Source organism: Plectropomus leopardus, chromosome 20 (genome assembly GCF_008729295.1).
Source record: "Plectropomus leopardus isolate mb chromosome 20, YSFRI_Pleo_2.0, whole genome shotgun sequence".
NCBI classification, from domain to species: Eukaryota; Metazoa; Chordata; class Actinopteri; order Perciformes; family Serranidae; genus Plectropomus; species Plectropomus leopardus.
The window spans coordinates 1,278,183-1,296,743 of record NC_056482.1 but is presented as its reverse complement, the minus strand read 5'-3'; the positions used below and the strand labels follow the sequence as shown (position 1 = coordinate 1,296,743).

Here is an 18,561-nt window from a genome sequence, read left to right as displayed (position 1 = left end):
TTCTACATAGGAGAGAAAAATGATGTGGATATATTCCAGATTTTCCTTTCATCTCTAAATATTTTTTTAAAACACTCTTCAGTGTATGCTTGACATTTTTATATAAATGTTGATGATGAATGATTTTATCGTTGTCATTATTATATATAATATTATTATATATAAAATATTAATGTTATCATTATTAGTAGTATATTATTTGTGGGTTTTGTAAAATTGATACTAAATATGAGGAAAATTTAATAGTGGGGCTATCTTTCTCACAAACTATATACACTATATTACCAAAAGTATTCGCTCACCCATTCAAATGATCAGAATCAGGTGTCCTAATCACTTGGCCTGGCCACAGGTGTATAAAATCAAGCACTCAGGCATGCAGACTGTGAAACAAGACATTTGTGAAAGAATGGGCCGCTCTCAGGAGCTCAGTGAATTCCAGCGTGGAGCTGTCATAGGATGCCACCTGTGCAACGAATCCAGTCGTGAAATTTCCTCGCTCCTAAATATTCCACAGTCAACTGTCAGCTCTATTATAACAAAATGGAAGCGTTTGGGAACAACAGCAACTCAGCCACGAAGTGGTAGGCCACGTAAAGTGACTGAGAGAGGGTCAGCGGATGCTGAAGCGCATAGTACAAAGAGGTCGCCGACTTTCTGCACAGTCAATTGCTACAGAGCTACAAACTTCATGTGACCTTCAGATTAGCCCAAGTACAGTACGCAGAGAGCTTCATGGAATGGGTTTCCATGGCCGAGCAGCTGCAGCCAAGCCACACATCACCAAGTGCAATGCAAAGCGTCAAATGCAATGGTAAAGCAAAGCACGCCGCCACTGGCCTCTAGAGCAGTGGAGACGTGTTCTCTGGAGTGATGAATCACGCTTTTCCATCTGGCAATCTGATGGACGAGTCTGGGTTTGGAGGTTGCCAGGAGAACGGTACATTTCAGACTGCATTGTGCCGACTGTGAAATTTGGTGGAGGAGGAATTATGGTGTGGGGTTGTTTTTCAGGAGCTGGGCTTGGCCCCTTAGAACTTTGAATGCTTCAGGATACCAAAACATTTTGGACAATTCCATGCTCCCAACCTTGTGGGAACAGTTTGGAGCGGGCCCCTTCCTCTTTCAACATGACTGTGCACCAGTGCACAAAGCAAGGTCCATAAAGACATGGATGACAGAGTCTGGTGTGGATGAACTTGACTGGCCTGCACAGAGTCCTGACCTGAACCCGATAGAACACCTTTGGGATGAATTAGAGCGGAGACTGAGAGCCAGGCCTTCTCGACCAACATCAGTGTGTGACCTCACCAATGCGCTTTTGGAAGAATGGTCAAAAATTCCTATAAACACTCTCTCCTCAACCTTGTGGACAGTCTTCCCAGAAGAGTTGAAGCTGTAATAGCTGCAAAAGGTGGACCCACATCATATTGAACTCTATGGGTTAGGAATGGGATGGCACTTCAGTTCATAGTATGAGTAAAGGCAGGTGAGGGAATACTTTTGGTAATATAGTGTATATATATATATATACAAGGGCGTAACTTTGAGTTGAACATTGGGGGTTGGGGGGGGGGTTGAGTGACACAGGCTGCATGAGCCGCTCAGGTAGAGAGACAGATCACTAGTGAAAATAAAAAAAAAAAAAAAAAAAAAAAACAACTTCAAAGCCTTCTCTTTCATGTGAAAAAAACACATGTTTCTAACTTGTTCCAGTCTTGGGAAATTGGCTGTTGAATATAGGTGGGTTCAGCCCAAAGTGCCATTTCTGAACCAAAATCTTGAGAAAAAGAGGTTTTTGTGTCGGCTGTCATTTTCAGGTGTATACGTGCAATTTGCTCATTTATATCTTACTTTAGTGATACCTCAACATCTGTACAGTTGTTCTCTTGTAAAAAACAACATAATAAACACTGACAAATGACTTTTGATGACAAAAGATAAAAGATTTAGCCCCTAACCCTTTATTTAGTCACTTTTTTTTTTACTGCCATTGAGAAAATCTACCACATTGTCGTGACATTCATTTAAAATAATTATGATATGATATTGGGGGGAGGGGGTTGTGGTGGCTGGTTTAAATAAATTACGCCTATGTATATATATATATATATATATATATATCACAGGATAAAAATATAAAGGTTCCACTGTAAAGCTGCATATAATTGTGAACAGTCTCTAATATGTGTCTGATTAATTTATTGGTTACAATTACAATTGGTGTAAACTTCAAAACTACCTTGTGAGGGATTCATCCTCTGGGGACCATGAATGCATGTAGCAACATTTAATCCTCACATTAAATTATGATATATTTTTGATGTACTTTGACCTGATGGTGGAATTACAGATAGCGCACAACTTCATTTTCCCCAGAGGATAAGTTACAGTTCATCCTCTTGGGAACATGAATATACATGACAAATTTCATAGAAATTAATTTCGAATGTTTTTGGATACATGTACGTGATAGTGGTGCTAAAGAAACGATCAAGGAGTTCACCAACATCATTAGGATTCACCCTCAGGGTGCCATAAATATCTACAGCAAATCTACTTGTTTTTGACTAAACAGTTAGACCAAATGACCAATCATGATGATGTCTTCTCCATAATTACAGCTGCACAAATCTAACAACTGTAAGAAATCATCCACAAATTGCAAGAAATTAGTAGATTTAGAAAATTATCTTTTAAAAAGCTAGGGGAACGTCTTGAAAAAACCATAAATATTGGGGAAAATGCATTTATAATTATCATAATATTTTTAAAACTATGTTACAAAACTATATAATTTTTAAAGCACTTTTCGACGTGTCTTTTTTTAAACTTTCCTCTTTTTTTCTTTTTCTTTCTTTTCCTTCTTTTTTTTAAACTATTTTCTGGGTCATTTTCTTGTATTTACTAATTTCTTGCAATTCTTTTAGGTTACTTTTTCTTTCACTGGTCATTTCCTTCTCTTGTTTTTTTAAAAATATATCAAGCCAATTTGCTCAGGGAAAAAACAAAAATGCTAGGAAAAAAAATGTTTCTAATTATTGGAATTAGGGCGGCACAGTGACTTTGTGGTTAGCACTGTTGCCTCACAGCGAGAGGGTCCCTGGTTCGAATCCCAGTTGGAACGGGGTTCTGTCTGGGCGGGGGCCCTTCTGTGCGGAGGGACTGGCTTGCATGTTCTCCCCGTGTCTGCGTGAGTTCTCTCCGGTGTCTCCGGCTTCCTCCCTCAGTCCAAAGACATGCAGCTCAGGTTGATTGGTGACTCTAAATTGCCCTTAGGTGTGACTGTGAGTGTGTATGGTTGTTTGTCTATATGTGTCTGGCAAACTGTCCGGGGTGTACCCCGCCTTCCGCCCAATGACAGCTGGGATTGGCTTCAGCCCCCCCCCGGAACCCTTACGAGGGCAAGCGGTTACAGAAAATGACTGACTGGGTAATTATCGGAATTACATATTTGAAATTATGTTACAGAATCATATAATTTCTAAAGCACTTTTTGCCAAGTTTTTTTTAACTTTTTTTTTTTCCCCCTTTTTTCTTTTCTTTCTTTTTTTTACTAAGTTTTGGGTAATTTTCTCCTTTCTCCTTTCTCCTTCTCCTTCTCCTGTCTTTACTAATGTCTCACTGATTTTTGGGTCGCTTCTTCTTTCATAGCTCATCGACTTCTAGTGTTTTTAAAAGAAATCAAGCCAATTTGCTTAGGTGTAAAGGGTTAAGTATTTTCTCATTAAAAGATATAGCAAAAAGACTGCCACCGAAAGTGAGCGGCTCTGTTTCCTGTCGTGCCTCTGACAGACAGCTGCAGCTGCCCTGGACCAAAATACCACAGAAGGAACCACCCCAAACAAGGGGCCAACACCCATAGACTACCTCCACCTCTACTGCCTCCACCAACCCACTTTCACTTCCCACTGCTCACCCCTCTCCCCACTCTGGGAAGGTGGTATAACCCCTAGAGGGGGCGAATTTATTTTTGGCCATCACAGGGGTCGGGCTAAGGAGAGAGGGGGCAAGTGCTCCTGAGAAAATCCTGAGAACTCTGCACTCCCTCCCTGCAGCTTGTTTAGCCCTCGGCCGGTCCCACCCTCGGCAGCTCTCTCCCTCCTCTCTGTCTCCTCTGTTTTGTTTCACCAGTACAATGACTGTGGGGAACATGGAGAGCGCTCAGCTGTTTGATGCTGGGAAGAAAGGTCGAGGCCTGAAGGCCACCAAAGAGCTCAGTGCTGGGGAGGTGGTCTTCGCCGAGGCCAGTTTCTCCGCTGTGGTCTTTGACAGGTATGAGGCTCCTGGCTGTTGTGGTTTTATAGTTTAGATATTCAGGTAGGAGGACTGGTCTTTTCTCTCTGAGCATGTGTTTGCAGATCTTGCTGCAGGTGTGTTGTGGGCAGTTAGGTCAGGCTTCTCTGAGCTGTAAGCTCATTCCTAGGTGCCCAAATTCTCATGACACCAGCACTGAGAAAGCTGTCAAGGTGTCATGTGAGCTTGAGCATGACGTATTTTTGGATTCCATTTTCAAAAGCAAGGAGGCTCTTCCACCAAAGGATTGTGACAACTTGCAGGCTTTCAGATTAAATTAAGAGACTGCAGTGATCACATGCACTGTTGTGGTGTGAGTCAAAAACTAAGGTTGTCTTGCCTCTACATGCAATAATTTAATCTCTATTGGCATTTTTTGTGCTTCAAGACATTGGTAATACCTTTATTTCTTTGAATTGTTCATATGTTACATGCTACACCTGGAATATTGTATACAGCTGTTAAAAGTCCAAGTCTTGTGGCAGTTTTTTATAGATATTTGGTGCATGGAAACTAAATGCTGCTCCTCCATGTTTTGACTCTGGGGTCAGACTGTAGACCTGAGAAGTTTGGACTGTTAATAATGTCAGTGCACATCAGAAACGTTGAAAACAAGAGAGATGACTGGTTGCTCGGTAGGCTATAATCAAACGTAGGTCAAAAACTTGTGTGTGTCATGGAAAATGGGAACCAACAGAATAAACAGGAACTTGAAAAATGTTTATAATATAATGAAGCCATCATAACAGTGGCTAAATCGTTAAAAAAGCCAACATGTTTCAACCACTACCGGTCTATGTCAGGGCTTTAAAAACCATCAGAATTATATTGTGGCCCCCAAACCATTTAGTATCTTAAACTAATGAAGGTATTTAATGAATTTAAACTCAAAGGCAGACAATATAAAGATTGGAGAACTGGACTGACGTGGTCTTTCTTGGACTTTCTTTCTTGGAGTACCCCCTTTTCCACCAGGTTAGATCTAGTTCTTGAGCCAGTTTCATTCAGCTATCTTGATGCTGTCTTGCGGACCAGTTTGGGTTTCTGCCAGTTTTGAGCAGAACCATTGTTATCAAAGATGTGTCGCCAGTGCAGGGTGTTGCACAATGCACCATGGAAGTAACTAATTGTAGCAAGAGTGGATAGTATTGTTTACCTGCAAGCTTTTGTCATTGTATGTATGTCCATAATGCCATAATGATAATATTTCTAACTATGTTTGCTGTCTTTAATTTTTGCGATCACAGGTGATTGCTCAATTTTAACCATTCAACCTAAAAAAAATTATCTATATTATCAATGTTTAAAAAGATTCTAGGAAATGCGCACATTCATTACATTAGATAACCAGCATGCTATTAGCTTAGCATAGCATAGAGACTGGAGGCAGGGTGAAACAGTGAGCCTGGCTATGTCTAAGTTAAATACACCAACTAAAGCTCATAAATTAAAAAAAAAAAAAAAGCAATTAAAAAAATGCTGCTAAATGGCTCCAGCTCCACATTTACTGCACAGACATAACAGTGATATCACCTTCTCATTTGCTCATTTTAACTAACTATTGTAAGAAGCACCAACAATTAGTTTGGCTTTAATGCTCATTTTATTTTTCTCATGGGTCCCTTTAACCCGGATTTCTGTCCCCTGGGCTTTCGTGTCCTCAACAGGCGTTTCTTTTAAAAGCTAGGGCATGCATATAATGCGAATGATGCAGCTATTGCATTCTGCAACATGCACACAGTGCACATGATGTTCTGGACTGAATAGTTGGTTGGTATTAAAGCTGACTGCAGTCTGGTTCGTCTGTGTGCTGGAATGCCACACTGATCTGGTAGCATAGTGTTTAAGCCTTATAAGAGCCTCGCTGCAGGACGCTGGCTCACTAAAGGTGTCCAACACAGTAGGCATGCACTAATGGATCTGCCTAATGTAAGACAGGAGCTGTCCAAAACTACAATTACAAAACAGCTGCCAGTGACTGTGAGCCTGTGTGTGTGTGTGTGTGTGTGTGTGTGTGTGTGTGTGTGTGTGTGTGTGTGTTTGTGTGTGAAGCTGCACAGGGCCAACAATCATCAGAAGCATTAACAAGTCTGTTCTGTGTCCCTTAGGACTCTGCTGAATAAACTGTTTACACACACAGACACATGCTGCTGTTGCCTCAGACCTGTGTGTTCACAGTTTAGTGTGTCGCCGGCATCCAAACAGCTCAAACAGTGACGACAGAAAGGTTCTGTGTCATGTTTGCAAGTCTGGAGCTACGTTCCATAACTCTTCTCTTAAGTTAAAACAAACTGAGAGAGCTGTGATCATATTTTATTTATGATATTTATATACAAGGTATGTGTATATGTCTTATTCATGCATACTGTTTATTTAATAATAAAACACAGATATGGTATTTTGTAGTAAATAGAATGCATTTGATAAATGAAGTAGTGAATATGAGAATGGTAACGGTAGTTTATTTCCGTCCTTGTTAACAATTTTCCAAGATGAATGTCAATAACAACATCAAGGCATTAAGTCAAAGAGAATAGCAATAAAGAAAAACAAGTGAAAAAGTGAATGCAAATTCATGGAAGCCAGAATTGGTTATTAAACTATAATAACATCTCAAAATAGAGAGAAACTCTCAAAATCAAATCATGAGACTGTCACTGACTGCAATAAGCTTCATAAATCACTGACAAAAAAAACATTTACTATGTAGAGAAAAATGAATCAGAGTAGGTACTAATTAAATATTATTTTTTGGGTTTTTGAGACAATTGAACAAAAATTCCAATTTTTGATTAAGAGATTTTAGAATTTAGTCAAGACATGTCATGAAAAAGTGGTTCTCTTTGTCATGTGGTGTGGACAAAGGGACCGAAATGCAGGAGACAGATACTCAAAAAGATCACTCTTAATTCCAGGGAAAAAGCAACTGAACACCACACAACCAAATCAAAGATCCAACAAAGACTGAACTGAAAAAAAACTAAAAGTACCTAAAGCAACATTATACAACTTTTAGTTGACTGTTGAGTTTCGTTCCCAAATCCTCAAATACTGACATTTTGGGTTGACGCTTCAGGCTGACCATCAACCAAAAGCATCAGTATTTGTCGACCTGAGAATGAGATTTAGAAACCTACTAAAAGTTTCATAATGTTGCTTTAAATACAAACTAGACTGGAGAAAAAGGTGGAGAAGCACAGGTGATGGGAATAAGCTGATGAGGCAGAAGAACAGGCAGGTAGCTGATTGGCTAAGAGAAACTGAAGAGCAGGAAGGACTAATGAAGCTGATGCAGAACAGCTGTGTCACTGGTAAAAGAGGGAAAGGTAGCACAGAAACACAATAAACTGAAACCCAAAAACCAAGAAAACACAACCTTATAATAAACCAACTGAGTGAAAACCAAGTCGGGGGGGGGGGCTAATATTATCACAAGACATAAAAAACTGTTTCCATTGCAGGTTTGCAAAATATGGCTTTTTTTTAGAAAATCATAATGTTCCCTTTTCTTTACAAAGTGTGAAAAAAATCTCTCCCAGGTTGTTTTTAAGGCTATAGTTTGTGATGTTTTATGGTGTTGCATTGAGTTTTTGTAAAATCATCTTGATTTCTTTCAAAAAGAAGTAGAAAAGAAATTACGCCAAAAACACATTAGTAAAAAGTAATAAGAAAATTCCCTGACAATCTTTTTTTTAAAAAAAAAAAGTAAAGTAAACAAAAAAATGAAAAAGAAATGACCTGAAAAATGTGTTAAAATATATATATTAAAAATAAAAAATATTCTGTTACATATTTTAAATACTTAATTCTAAGAATCATAAATATATTTGCTGGACATATTTCTCTTTTTCTTCTCCCTGTCCTGTTTTAAATATTAATTGTCAGGGTTTTTTTTCCTGTCACCCTTTACCATTTTCGTGCAATTTGCTCATTTTCCTTTTTCCATCCAGGTTTCAAAGGGTGGAGCATGCATTCATCTGTGGCAAATACATTTTGTGTGTGTTTGATGTTTCATGGAAAATGAAAAACACAATTGGCATTTAACAGTGAAGCCAAAACCTTAAACCTTAAACCTTTAAATCCCATAAACAGCAGAGAATGAGTGTTTTGTTTAGAGAAAGCTCAGGTGACTAACTTTAGCTCTCTCGTCTCTTTAAACACTTTAGTTTTCTTTGAGATGTCAGTGAAACATTTTTTTATGGGCAGCTGTAATATTTGTCTGTTTCCTCTGTTTTCCTCTCAGCTTGGCCTATCAGGTGTGCCACAGCTGTTTCCGGTGCCAGGCCAAACTGCACCGTTGTGCCCAGTGTAAGTTTGCTCATTACTGTGACCGTACCTGCCAGACTGCATGCTGGGACGAACACAAGCAGGAATGTGGAGCCATCAGGAAGCTCGGCAAGGCGCCCAGCGAGAACGTTCGGTAAGAAAAACAGACCCATCCTCACTGTTGCTCTAATACCATCAGGCCAAATTTTTTTCTTGAACAACACTTGGGTCCATGACAACAGGGGTGTAAATATAGACAGTGTGGTTCCACTGGGGCCCATAAGGTGGTGGGGCCCAGTAATGCATCGGCTGGAAAGAGGATGCTTGTGAGTGATTCAGATTGCCTCTCAAAATTTCACCTGTGTTGGAAAAAAGAACTTCTGTTAAATTTAAGAAGTCACCATTTATGTCATCAAACACCCCACATGCACCATAGTTTTCTTTTCTTTTTTAAAAAAAAAAGCATTTTTGTGAAATAGTTTGTTGTAATTGATAACAAAATGATGCTTATTTTACATAAACTATCAAAATATAAATAATTTCTTGTTTTCTTTGGTATTTTTGTCATGAACAGATATTCCATAATGATTGTTGGGTAGTATGTGTGATAATACTGTCCAGTGTTGGGTCTTTATTTGATCATGTGACGACACAATTAACTGGTTTGGGTGCAAAATCTGTCAGGAGGGCCCATCCTGGTATCGTGCACTGGAGCCCATTGTAACTACCTTTAAGCCACTGCATGACAAGGTGTCTCAAAGACTGAGGGCTGGATTTCAAGGATAATCATGTTCCCCAGAGGATGAATTCATATGTTTTGTAATGACTTCTTTTTGGTCAGGTGGTCCATCACTTTTGGGTCCATCATTTTCTCCAGTGACACCACGAGGCTGACATTTGTGGTTTTGAGTGAAATGTCTAAACACATGTTTATCTCTCTGAATACAAGTTTATTGAAAACCTAGCACCCAAAAGTAGGATAAAATAAGATAACCCTTTATTAGTCCCACAACATTGAGATTTGCATTACAACAGCTAAGGAATATCAAAGTAAGGTACAGTATGTACAAGATAAATAAAGCAAATTATATATAGTATAAAGAATATGCAAAATTCAGTGCTTAAAAAAGACATTTACACCAATTGCACATTGCCATTATACATTACCTTCTACTAATGCATTTTATGGTGAGACTGCCCAGAAATGTATAACACATTCATGGTCTTCAGAGAATGAATCATTTTGATTTATGTAACGGCACAATCTTAGCTGGGATTCACGGTGGGGAGGCCATTCTGGGTTCAAACTTGCCGGCCCATTGGAGCCCTCCTGTGAGGAGTTTGCATGTTAGTGAAGTGAATGAGGGAATGCCAAACCCTTCTTTTAGTGCCAGAATATCATGTATAAAAAAATTAGTGACTATTTTTTCATGACTTTTTGTTATTATTCCTGTTGCACAGAGAATTAATAATTTTGGAGATTATCCAGGCCAAATGATCATCTTTGCACCCACAGTAACACATCTTCCAATCTAATTTTCAGATTGTCATTTGACACGTGTCAGTTATGGCCAAATTACACACCAGCCACTTCATACAGACAGAAAGAGAGGGAGTCAAGGTACAGTAGTCAGGATGTCTGATCCGAGAAGTGAAGGTGATACAACATGTTGGTGTGTGCTGACCCTGGGAAATGGGACAGTGCTTTATCCTGACAAGTAGATACACATCTATCTACGATAGGACACTGTTGTCCTAGAAGAGAATAGAAAACATGTTGTAGTACTTTTCAGAATGCTGCAGACTCTAGGGGCCTTTAGTGGAGCTTGAGACACAATGCATTAGACACTTAATTTGTCTTTGTAGATGTACAAAGAAATTCTGTTTGGTTAATCTCACTGAAAGCTGTACACAAATAACATAAAAACATTGAAACTTTAAGACGAGGTGAAAACAAAGACAAAGATCCTGTTATACCTCCTGTGGAACAGCCTCCCTCTGAATATGAGGATAGGGGGACTTGAGAAAGAACATTTGACATTATTTTTTAAATATTTGGCATGGATGGGTATATTAACCCTTTGATACCTGAGAAGATTGGCTCAATTTCTTTTGAAATTATAGGGAGAGGGCAATAAGAAACTTATGAAAGAAATGAGCAAGAACTTAGCAAAAAGTACAAGAGAATTACCCAGAAATTAGCACAAATCCCTAAAACAAAACTATGACAACAGAAAGTTAATAAAAATTACAATAAATACATAAATAAAACAAAATCAAGTAACAGATGGTTAAGAATGTTTGGTGCATCTGACGCTGACTTCTCTTATTTTTTTACGAGAAAATATATATAAGAGAAATTTAAGAGGCTGGTGCTGCATGAGGCCCAATATCTCCTTGATATATGACGGTGATGTCTCTCTCCTCTACCCATAATCCCCCTGCCCAGTCTTGCTGCTCGTGTGCTGTGGCGTATGCAAAAGGACACAGGCATCGTATCAGACTCTCAGCTGATCTCAGTGGACCAGCTGGAGGACCACGTGGCCGATCTACCTGAACAAGGCCTCAAGAAGCTCAAGACGGACGTGCAAAGCTTCCTGGAGTACTGGTCCTGTGGAAGAAAGCAGCACTCCCCTGACTACATCTCACACATCTTTGGCATCGTAAGAATCTCATTCTGCATTATCATTCACCAGCAGCCAGTACTTTGTCTCTCCCACACCTGCTTCTTCTCTCCCTCCACTGTGTCTGTCTCTGCAGATCAAGTGTAATGGATTCACACTGAGTGACCAGAGAGGCCTGCAGGCAGTCGGTGTGGGTCTCTTCCCAAACCTTTGTCTGGTCAACCATGACTGTTGGCCCAACTGCACCGTCATCCTCAATCACGGCAAGTAGGTATCAAAGCTCCTGTGAAACCACAATGATGCAGCTGTCTAACAAGCTAATCATGGAGAAATGACGTATAAAACTTTATTCAGGAATATATAATATGCACAGCTCATATGCATGTTTATTAGATAAATTGACTTGCCTTTTTTTTTGCAGCCAGTCAGCAGTGAGTTCTGCTCTCCACTCTAAGAGGAGGTACGTAAAACAGCTGATCAACCATCTGCTTCTGTTATTAGCTGTGAAGTGGCTGAAAAATGTGCACTAAATCCATTTGATCTACTACAGTACCACTCAAACAACATTTACAGTAATGGCGTGTAGCTTAACATTCATTCATTCATTAAATCTCTTTGGCCATTAATTGAATTATCACATATAATGCTGCAATTTAATGTGACTCTTACTGATAAACAAATGAAAGATAAAGTTACATTAGACTGAGGATAAAGAAGTGAATGAGTTAAACGAAAATCAACTTGAGATTTAGATGACAAGAATATCGCTCTCATGGTTGTATGCTAAGTATGACATAAGAGCCAGTAGACTCTCACGTAGAGGCAAAAAGCTGGGTAAATGACTAACCAAAACATCACATTTCCCAAAACACTTAAAAACTTCCCAAAACACTACAACATATCCAAAAACACTTCAAGACTTCCCAAAAAACTACACTTCCCAAAACAATACATTTCCCAAAAGAAAACATTTGCCAAAACAAAATATATTTCACAACACATTTCCCAAAACACTACAAGACTTGCCAAAAAAAAAATACATTTCCCAAAGCAAAACATGTCCTACGACAAAACATTTCCCAAATTACTACATCACTACAAATTACAGCATTTCACAAAACAAGACATTTACCTAAATAAAATAACATTTCCCAAAACACAACATTTTCCACAACAATACATTTCACAAAACAAAACTACATTTACCAAAACAAAACATTTCACAAAACAAAACAACATTTGGTGTGATTCAAGCCTCCTGTATTATTACGTCTTTTGATTTGTTCAGGGAAATATAATGTTTTGGGAAGTTTTGCAGTGTTTTCTAAATTGTTGTAATGTTCTGACCCTCAAGGGCCTCCATAATATAGTCTGTCTTTCAAACAGTCAAAGTGCTTTTACACTACATATCACACACTAACAGCAGTGACTACCATACATCCAGAAATTCTTCGAAACTTTGTTTTTATTTAAATTCAAGTTCAGTTCCAAACCTTTCCTAGAGCAATATAGCATGGTGTCATCAGCATGTATGTGTGTGTGTATATATATACACACACACATATAGTTTACGGCTGAGCACCAGAGGTGTAGTTGAGAAGATTAGCAGGTCACATTCATACTTATTTTTTAGTACATGTTGACAGTAAAAGCCAATATGCACACAATATTGGGATTTGATGCAAATATGCATTAGATATAAAAAAAACAGACCCCATCCGGTCCTCCTCTGTCTCAGGATCGAGCTGCGAGCTCTGGAGAAAATCCCAGAGGGGCAGGAGTTGACTGTCAGCTACGTGGACTTCCTCAGCCTGTCTGCTGACCGTCAGAAGAAGCTGCAGGACTGCTTCCACTTCGAGTGCACCTGCGAACACTGCAGCCAGCACATCAAGGATGACCTGATGATGGCTGCCTCAGAGAGCGAGGGGAAAAAAGTTGGGTTTATAAATGATAACAGTCCCACAAAACACAGTCTTTTTCATTTTTTATTTGACATGTGTGAAACTGAGAGCACTGTACATCCCTGTCAGCTGTGCTGTGGTTGTGTCTCCCTCTCAGCCGTCTGCTGATAAGGTCAAAGAGGTGACTGCCTTCAGTAAAGAGTGTCTGGAGAAGATCGAGAGGTTCCGCACTGAGAAGGATTACCAAGAGGTATGCACCAGTACTTTCTGCTTTTCTGCTTTCTCTTCTACTTAACCTTTAGGGTCCACTTTAATATTATACACACTCATATTGCTCTGCACACAAATGTGTTTTACAGAATCAAGCTTTAAAAAAAATCATATAATAATATTATTTTCTACTTTCATCGAGTTATTTTTTTTAAACCAACATCAATCATAAATATCCTGTTACTTAATTTTCTGAATTTTAACCCTTGAAATGTCAGGTTTTTGACATGATGTCACTATGTTTATAGATGAAAAAAAGGTTTATTTTCAATATAATACATACAAAGTAGATTATTATTATTTTTGATTATCACAGCTGAGGATATGTCAATAATTAGCATTAACATTGATTTTTTATTTTTTTTCTTCTGCAGTGTCAAATACTCACACAAAATGTGCTTTTCAAAATCAGGCTATAAAAGATATTATACATGAATATGATTTTACACTTTTATTGAGTTTATTTATTTTTTAACCAATAACAGTCCTAATTATGAATAATTATAAAAAGAATACAATATACTACATGCAAAGTAGATTTTATTCTTAGATTATCACAGTCTGGGATATGTCAATGATTAGCAGCAACATTGTGACAGTGCACCTAGTGGAAATAGCATGTATTTTCTCCATATGCCAAATATGGTAAAAACAAATGATGTTATTAGGTGGAAAATAGCAAAAATGACAAATTCTTAAGCAAAAGCCCAGAATAACACCCAGAAATAATACAATGCATGTTTTTATGCTTTGATGGCTGTGGGATCAAAAATGTCACTTTGAATGGGTTTCAGTGGAGCATTTCTTAACAGTCTGAATGTAACAATTTAGCTGGTAATTCTAAGATTTAACAAAAATACACACAATCTTGCCAAAATATATGCCATATGCATGAACACAGCCAAAATGATAAAACAAAAATAAAGAATGAAAAGAATGAAAATGAACCAAATGGTCCCTAAGGGTTCAAATGCTTCACTTTCTTCTTGTCTCGTCCCTGCGCTGTGTTCTGTCTGTCCTCTCTCAGGTGGTGAAGTTGTGCCGTGAGTGTCTGGAGAAGCAGGAGAACGTCTTAGCTGACACTCATCTGTATAAGCTGCGTGTGCTCAGCGTTGCCAGTGAGGTGCTCTCATACATGCAGTCCTTCGCTGAGGCTGCAAACTGCACCCGCAGGATGGTGGAGGGATACAGGTGAGTGCTGATGGAGTGCTTTGTTCTGGAGGAATACAGTAAAACAGCAACGATTACACTGAAGACACTGATATTCTGCATGAGATGAGAAAAAAACAAAAAGATTAGTTTGGAAATAATGGCTAAGACTGATGTAAGAACACCCCATTATTCATAAATTTTTACTTAGAAGCATCCTATAGGACTGATCATGCTGAGACGCATCCCTAAAAAAACATTGTTTTCCTGTGGTACAGCCTCTCTTGCTGCTGCACCAGGTGTTTTTCTGGCAGGTTTTGGGCGTGTATAAAAGTTAAAATATTTGTAACTTTTTAGCTTGATGTCACTTTTGGCCAAACACACGCAGCACACTGGTCGTGCCTGGCATGATAGTGTGATCAGCCCTAATGTCACCATAAGTTATCACTGAAACCTTTACTTACCTAAACACTTAATAGTTTGGTAGGAGAATCAAGCCCATTATCATTCTAAACTCATTAAATAGGCTAGAGTTGCTTTGCGAGTTATTTTTGCATCAGACACCAAAGCCAAAACTCACTTTTCGCAGCAGGGTGATTCTCCAGCAGATGGTATCAGTTTATAATGCAGCCCGATGGCACCTTTCATGGCTAAGAAATGCAGTTGGTCAGCCAAAGGGCACCTGTTGTAGCTGTGCAATACGCCAGCCACTGGCGTCATTTTAAAATGCAGCCAGACAGAACCTATTGCGTCTGTATGCTGCTGGATGGAGTCAGTATGGAATGCTGATAAGGAGCCAGGAAGTCCTGATAGGGCAGACGGGGCAAGAGGGGAGGTGGGTTTATCCAACAAACCCTGGACTTTCACCTGTTGTTTGCTTCCAGTATGAACATTAAGCTAAACCTTTTTTTTAACCACATGCTTGTGTTGCACATGAAAAAAAAGTGAATATGAGGAATAGGTTTTTATAAAATCTAGATACTGGTGTCAGTGATTCATCATGTCACTGATTTTAAATCCCCTCTCTTGACTCCAGGGAAAATTTTACAAATATTGAACCTTTATCAATCAAAAATCCATAATAGAAATAGTCATAATTGACCTTGTTTGCAGTTTAGGGTGTCCTGGCAACAGTTTTACAGACATATCTTATATAATGGTGACCAAAGTGAAAAATGCCTTTTGGGCTGCAGGGATTTTTTTTTTGGTTGGAATATGAGTGGCCACTGGGAGAAATTGTAATTAAGGCTGAGCTGCTTTGCTTGGGGCGTATTTGAATTGCTAGTGATTTTGCATCCTTAGAAGTTGCCACTGGCTTCCCCAATATACAGCTGGGCTTTCCCCATCTAAATTTGACAGCTTTTGACATTCAGAAGTGTTGCATGACCATGGCAATTCCATGGAATGTGTGAAAAGGTGTGAGACGGAAATGTGCATGTGTGAAAAGTGCAAATCCTTGCCAGAAAGGATTTGCCAGTCATCTACTGGGAACTCAGTGTGAGTGGAAATGGTACATATGTTGGGGACGATTGTTTCAAGTGACTATTTCTGGCTCATTGTTTTAATAGTTTTTGGACAACAACTGAACTCTGTGGCATACAGGAATGACAATGATCAGGCTGTGATACACCAAAAACTGGTTAGTAGATACATTCAGTACTGGGTTGGGTCTCTTCATGTTTCTGCAGAAAGCTGTACCACCCCAACAATGCCCAACTGGGCATGGCCATCATGCGAGCAGGTGTCACCCACTGGCATGGGGGCCAGATAGAGGTGGGTCACAAAATGATCTGCAAGGCCTACCGCATCCTCATGGTCACCCATGGACCCAACCACGCCATCACCAGAGACCTGGAGGTACATTCTGCAGTACTTTAGTTTTATGGGTTAAGCTGTGACTTTAGAGCAACAACTACACATTGAAAATATAGTTGTATATATAGTAGTATACAAGCTGAGTGTAAAAAAAGTATGCATTATTTAAACCAGTATCACAAGAGCAATATCACTTTTCTCGTGCTGCTTTCAGACGCCTTTCACAAGTGTTTAAACTTTTGAACCCAGAGCAAATTAGTGTGATTTTCTCCAAAATAATGGAAAAAAAGTCAATGAGCAACTTTATAACAAATGTTTCACAAATTACATGAAATAAATATATTTAGAAAATTAGTCTTAAAATGTTAGGGAAATATGTCTAGGGAAAAAAAGAAAAACTATATTTATAGTGATCACAATTACATATTTTGAATTATGTTACAAAATTATTATTATTATAACTATTTTAAATTATTATAATTATTCTTTTTAAAAAATTCTGGTAATTTCCTTGTACTTTTCACTAATTTTGAGGTCATTTCTTCTTTTGTTGCTCATTGCCTTCTTCCCATTTATTTGGGAGATATCAAACCAATTTGCTCTTCTCTAAAAAGAAAAAGAAAAGGTAAATGTGTAGGGAAAAAAAAATAAAAAAAAAATAAGTAAAACTATATTTATAATTATCATATGCAAATATTTCAAATTATGTTTCAGTGATAATTTTGTTAGTACACTACTCCCACTGATCTTGCTTTTTTATGCTCTTCAGTCCATGCGCGCACAGACTGAGGTGGAGCTGAAGATGTTCAAGCAGAATGAGCAGGTGTACCACAGCATGAGGGACGCTGCTCTGAAGATCCAGTCCTAAGATGATCTAAGGCCTCCTCTGCAGCAACAATCACCTTCATCACTGATGAACTTGTCAGACCTTCTATACTGCATGTCTTCATAAGCTCTGCACCCTGAGTCCCTGTGCCTGTGCTGAATGTCTGCATCACCAGTGTATCTGATCACACACTGTTCTGTTAAAATCACCATGTGCAGATGCAGCACAACATGTTGCATGTACAGTATCTACAATAAAAGTGAAGATACAACATGTGTTGTAATCACTTAAGCCTCTTTTCTATCAAAATTGGCGCCTGCAAGTAGGTTTTTCAAACATGGATAAACCTGCTAAAAATAGTCTATAGACAGCTTTCCAATTGCCAGTAGAGCAGAGCTGTGTACAAGGTGCTGCAGCAGACAAGTATGTCTTTCTGTGTTTGTGTGGGTTTCTTTGGTAAGTCACATTTAACAGACCACAGAAAGGGTAAAATGATAGAAAGTAATATGGACAGATGTCTCTTTATATATCTCTTACTTATTCTTAGTCATTCTGTTTCAGCATGACTTTGTCCCAGTGCACAAAGCAAGGTCCATAAAGTCACGGTTGGATGAGTTTTGTGTGGAGGAACTTGACTGGCCCACACAGAGCCCCGACCTCAACCCTATCCAACACCTTTGGGATGAACTAGAACAGAGATTGCGAGCCTGGCCCTCTCTTCCAACATCAGTGTCTGACCTCACTAATGCTCTTCTGGATGAATGGGTAAAAATTTCCACAGACACACTCCACAATCTTGCAGAAAGCCTACTTCATATTAATGCCTATGGATTAAGAATGGGATGTCATAAAAGCTCCTGTAGGTGTAATGTTTAGGTGGCCCAATATTTTTTTCCATGTAGTGTATGTCACAGAAATAAGAAGAAAAGTCATAGTACAGTAGGTCATAAAAATGAGTATGTAATAAAACATAATTGTATAGTTTGTTTTAAAACCAAAAAAAAAAAAACTACATCACAGGACTGTTTGTCTTATGAATTTAAAATGTCCTCACAGCATAGAACGTCTTAAAAATGCAGAACAAAAAAAACTGTCAGTGTTGTATGTTATAACAATAAAAAAAGGGTCTTAGTATAATGGGGTGAAAAAAGGCGTATTACTGTATGTCTTCAATGCAACTCCCCCCAAAAAATCATAGTATAATAGGTCATAAAAATCAGGAAAAAAAATTCATAGCAAAGTCTGTCATAAAGATGCAAAAAATGTTGTAGTATTATATGTAATAGAAATCAGAAAAGTCATAGTCATAATATAGTGTGTCTTAAAAATGCTGAGAAAACGTAAAATGACATCATAGTAAAGTAAATCTTAGGAATGCAAAAAAAATCCTCATAGTATAGTATGACATAAAAAT

At 38.5% G+C, this 18,561-nt stretch overlaps 1 protein-coding gene across 1 annotated transcript; it reads left to right on the top strand.

Annotated features, from left to right (window-relative positions):
* Positions 1 to 3,989: 3,989 nt before the first annotated feature.
* On the top strand, positions 3,990 to 17,420 carry smyd1a (SET and MYND domain containing 1a). Its single transcript, XM_042509576.1, has 10 exons — positions 3,990 to 4,275; positions 8,540 to 8,716; positions 11,012 to 11,225; positions 11,323 to 11,453; positions 11,608 to 11,646; positions 12,925 to 13,120; positions 13,245 to 13,337; positions 14,385 to 14,548; positions 16,195 to 16,363; positions 17,091 to 17,420. Exons 1-10 carry the CDS (start codon positions 4,139 to 4,141, stop codon positions 17,187 to 17,189), a joined length of 1,419 nt encoding a protein of 472 aa, XP_042365510.1. The 5' UTR covers positions 3,990 to 4,138; the 3' UTR covers positions 17,190 to 17,420.
* Positions 17,421 to 18,561: the final 1,141 nt, after the last annotated feature.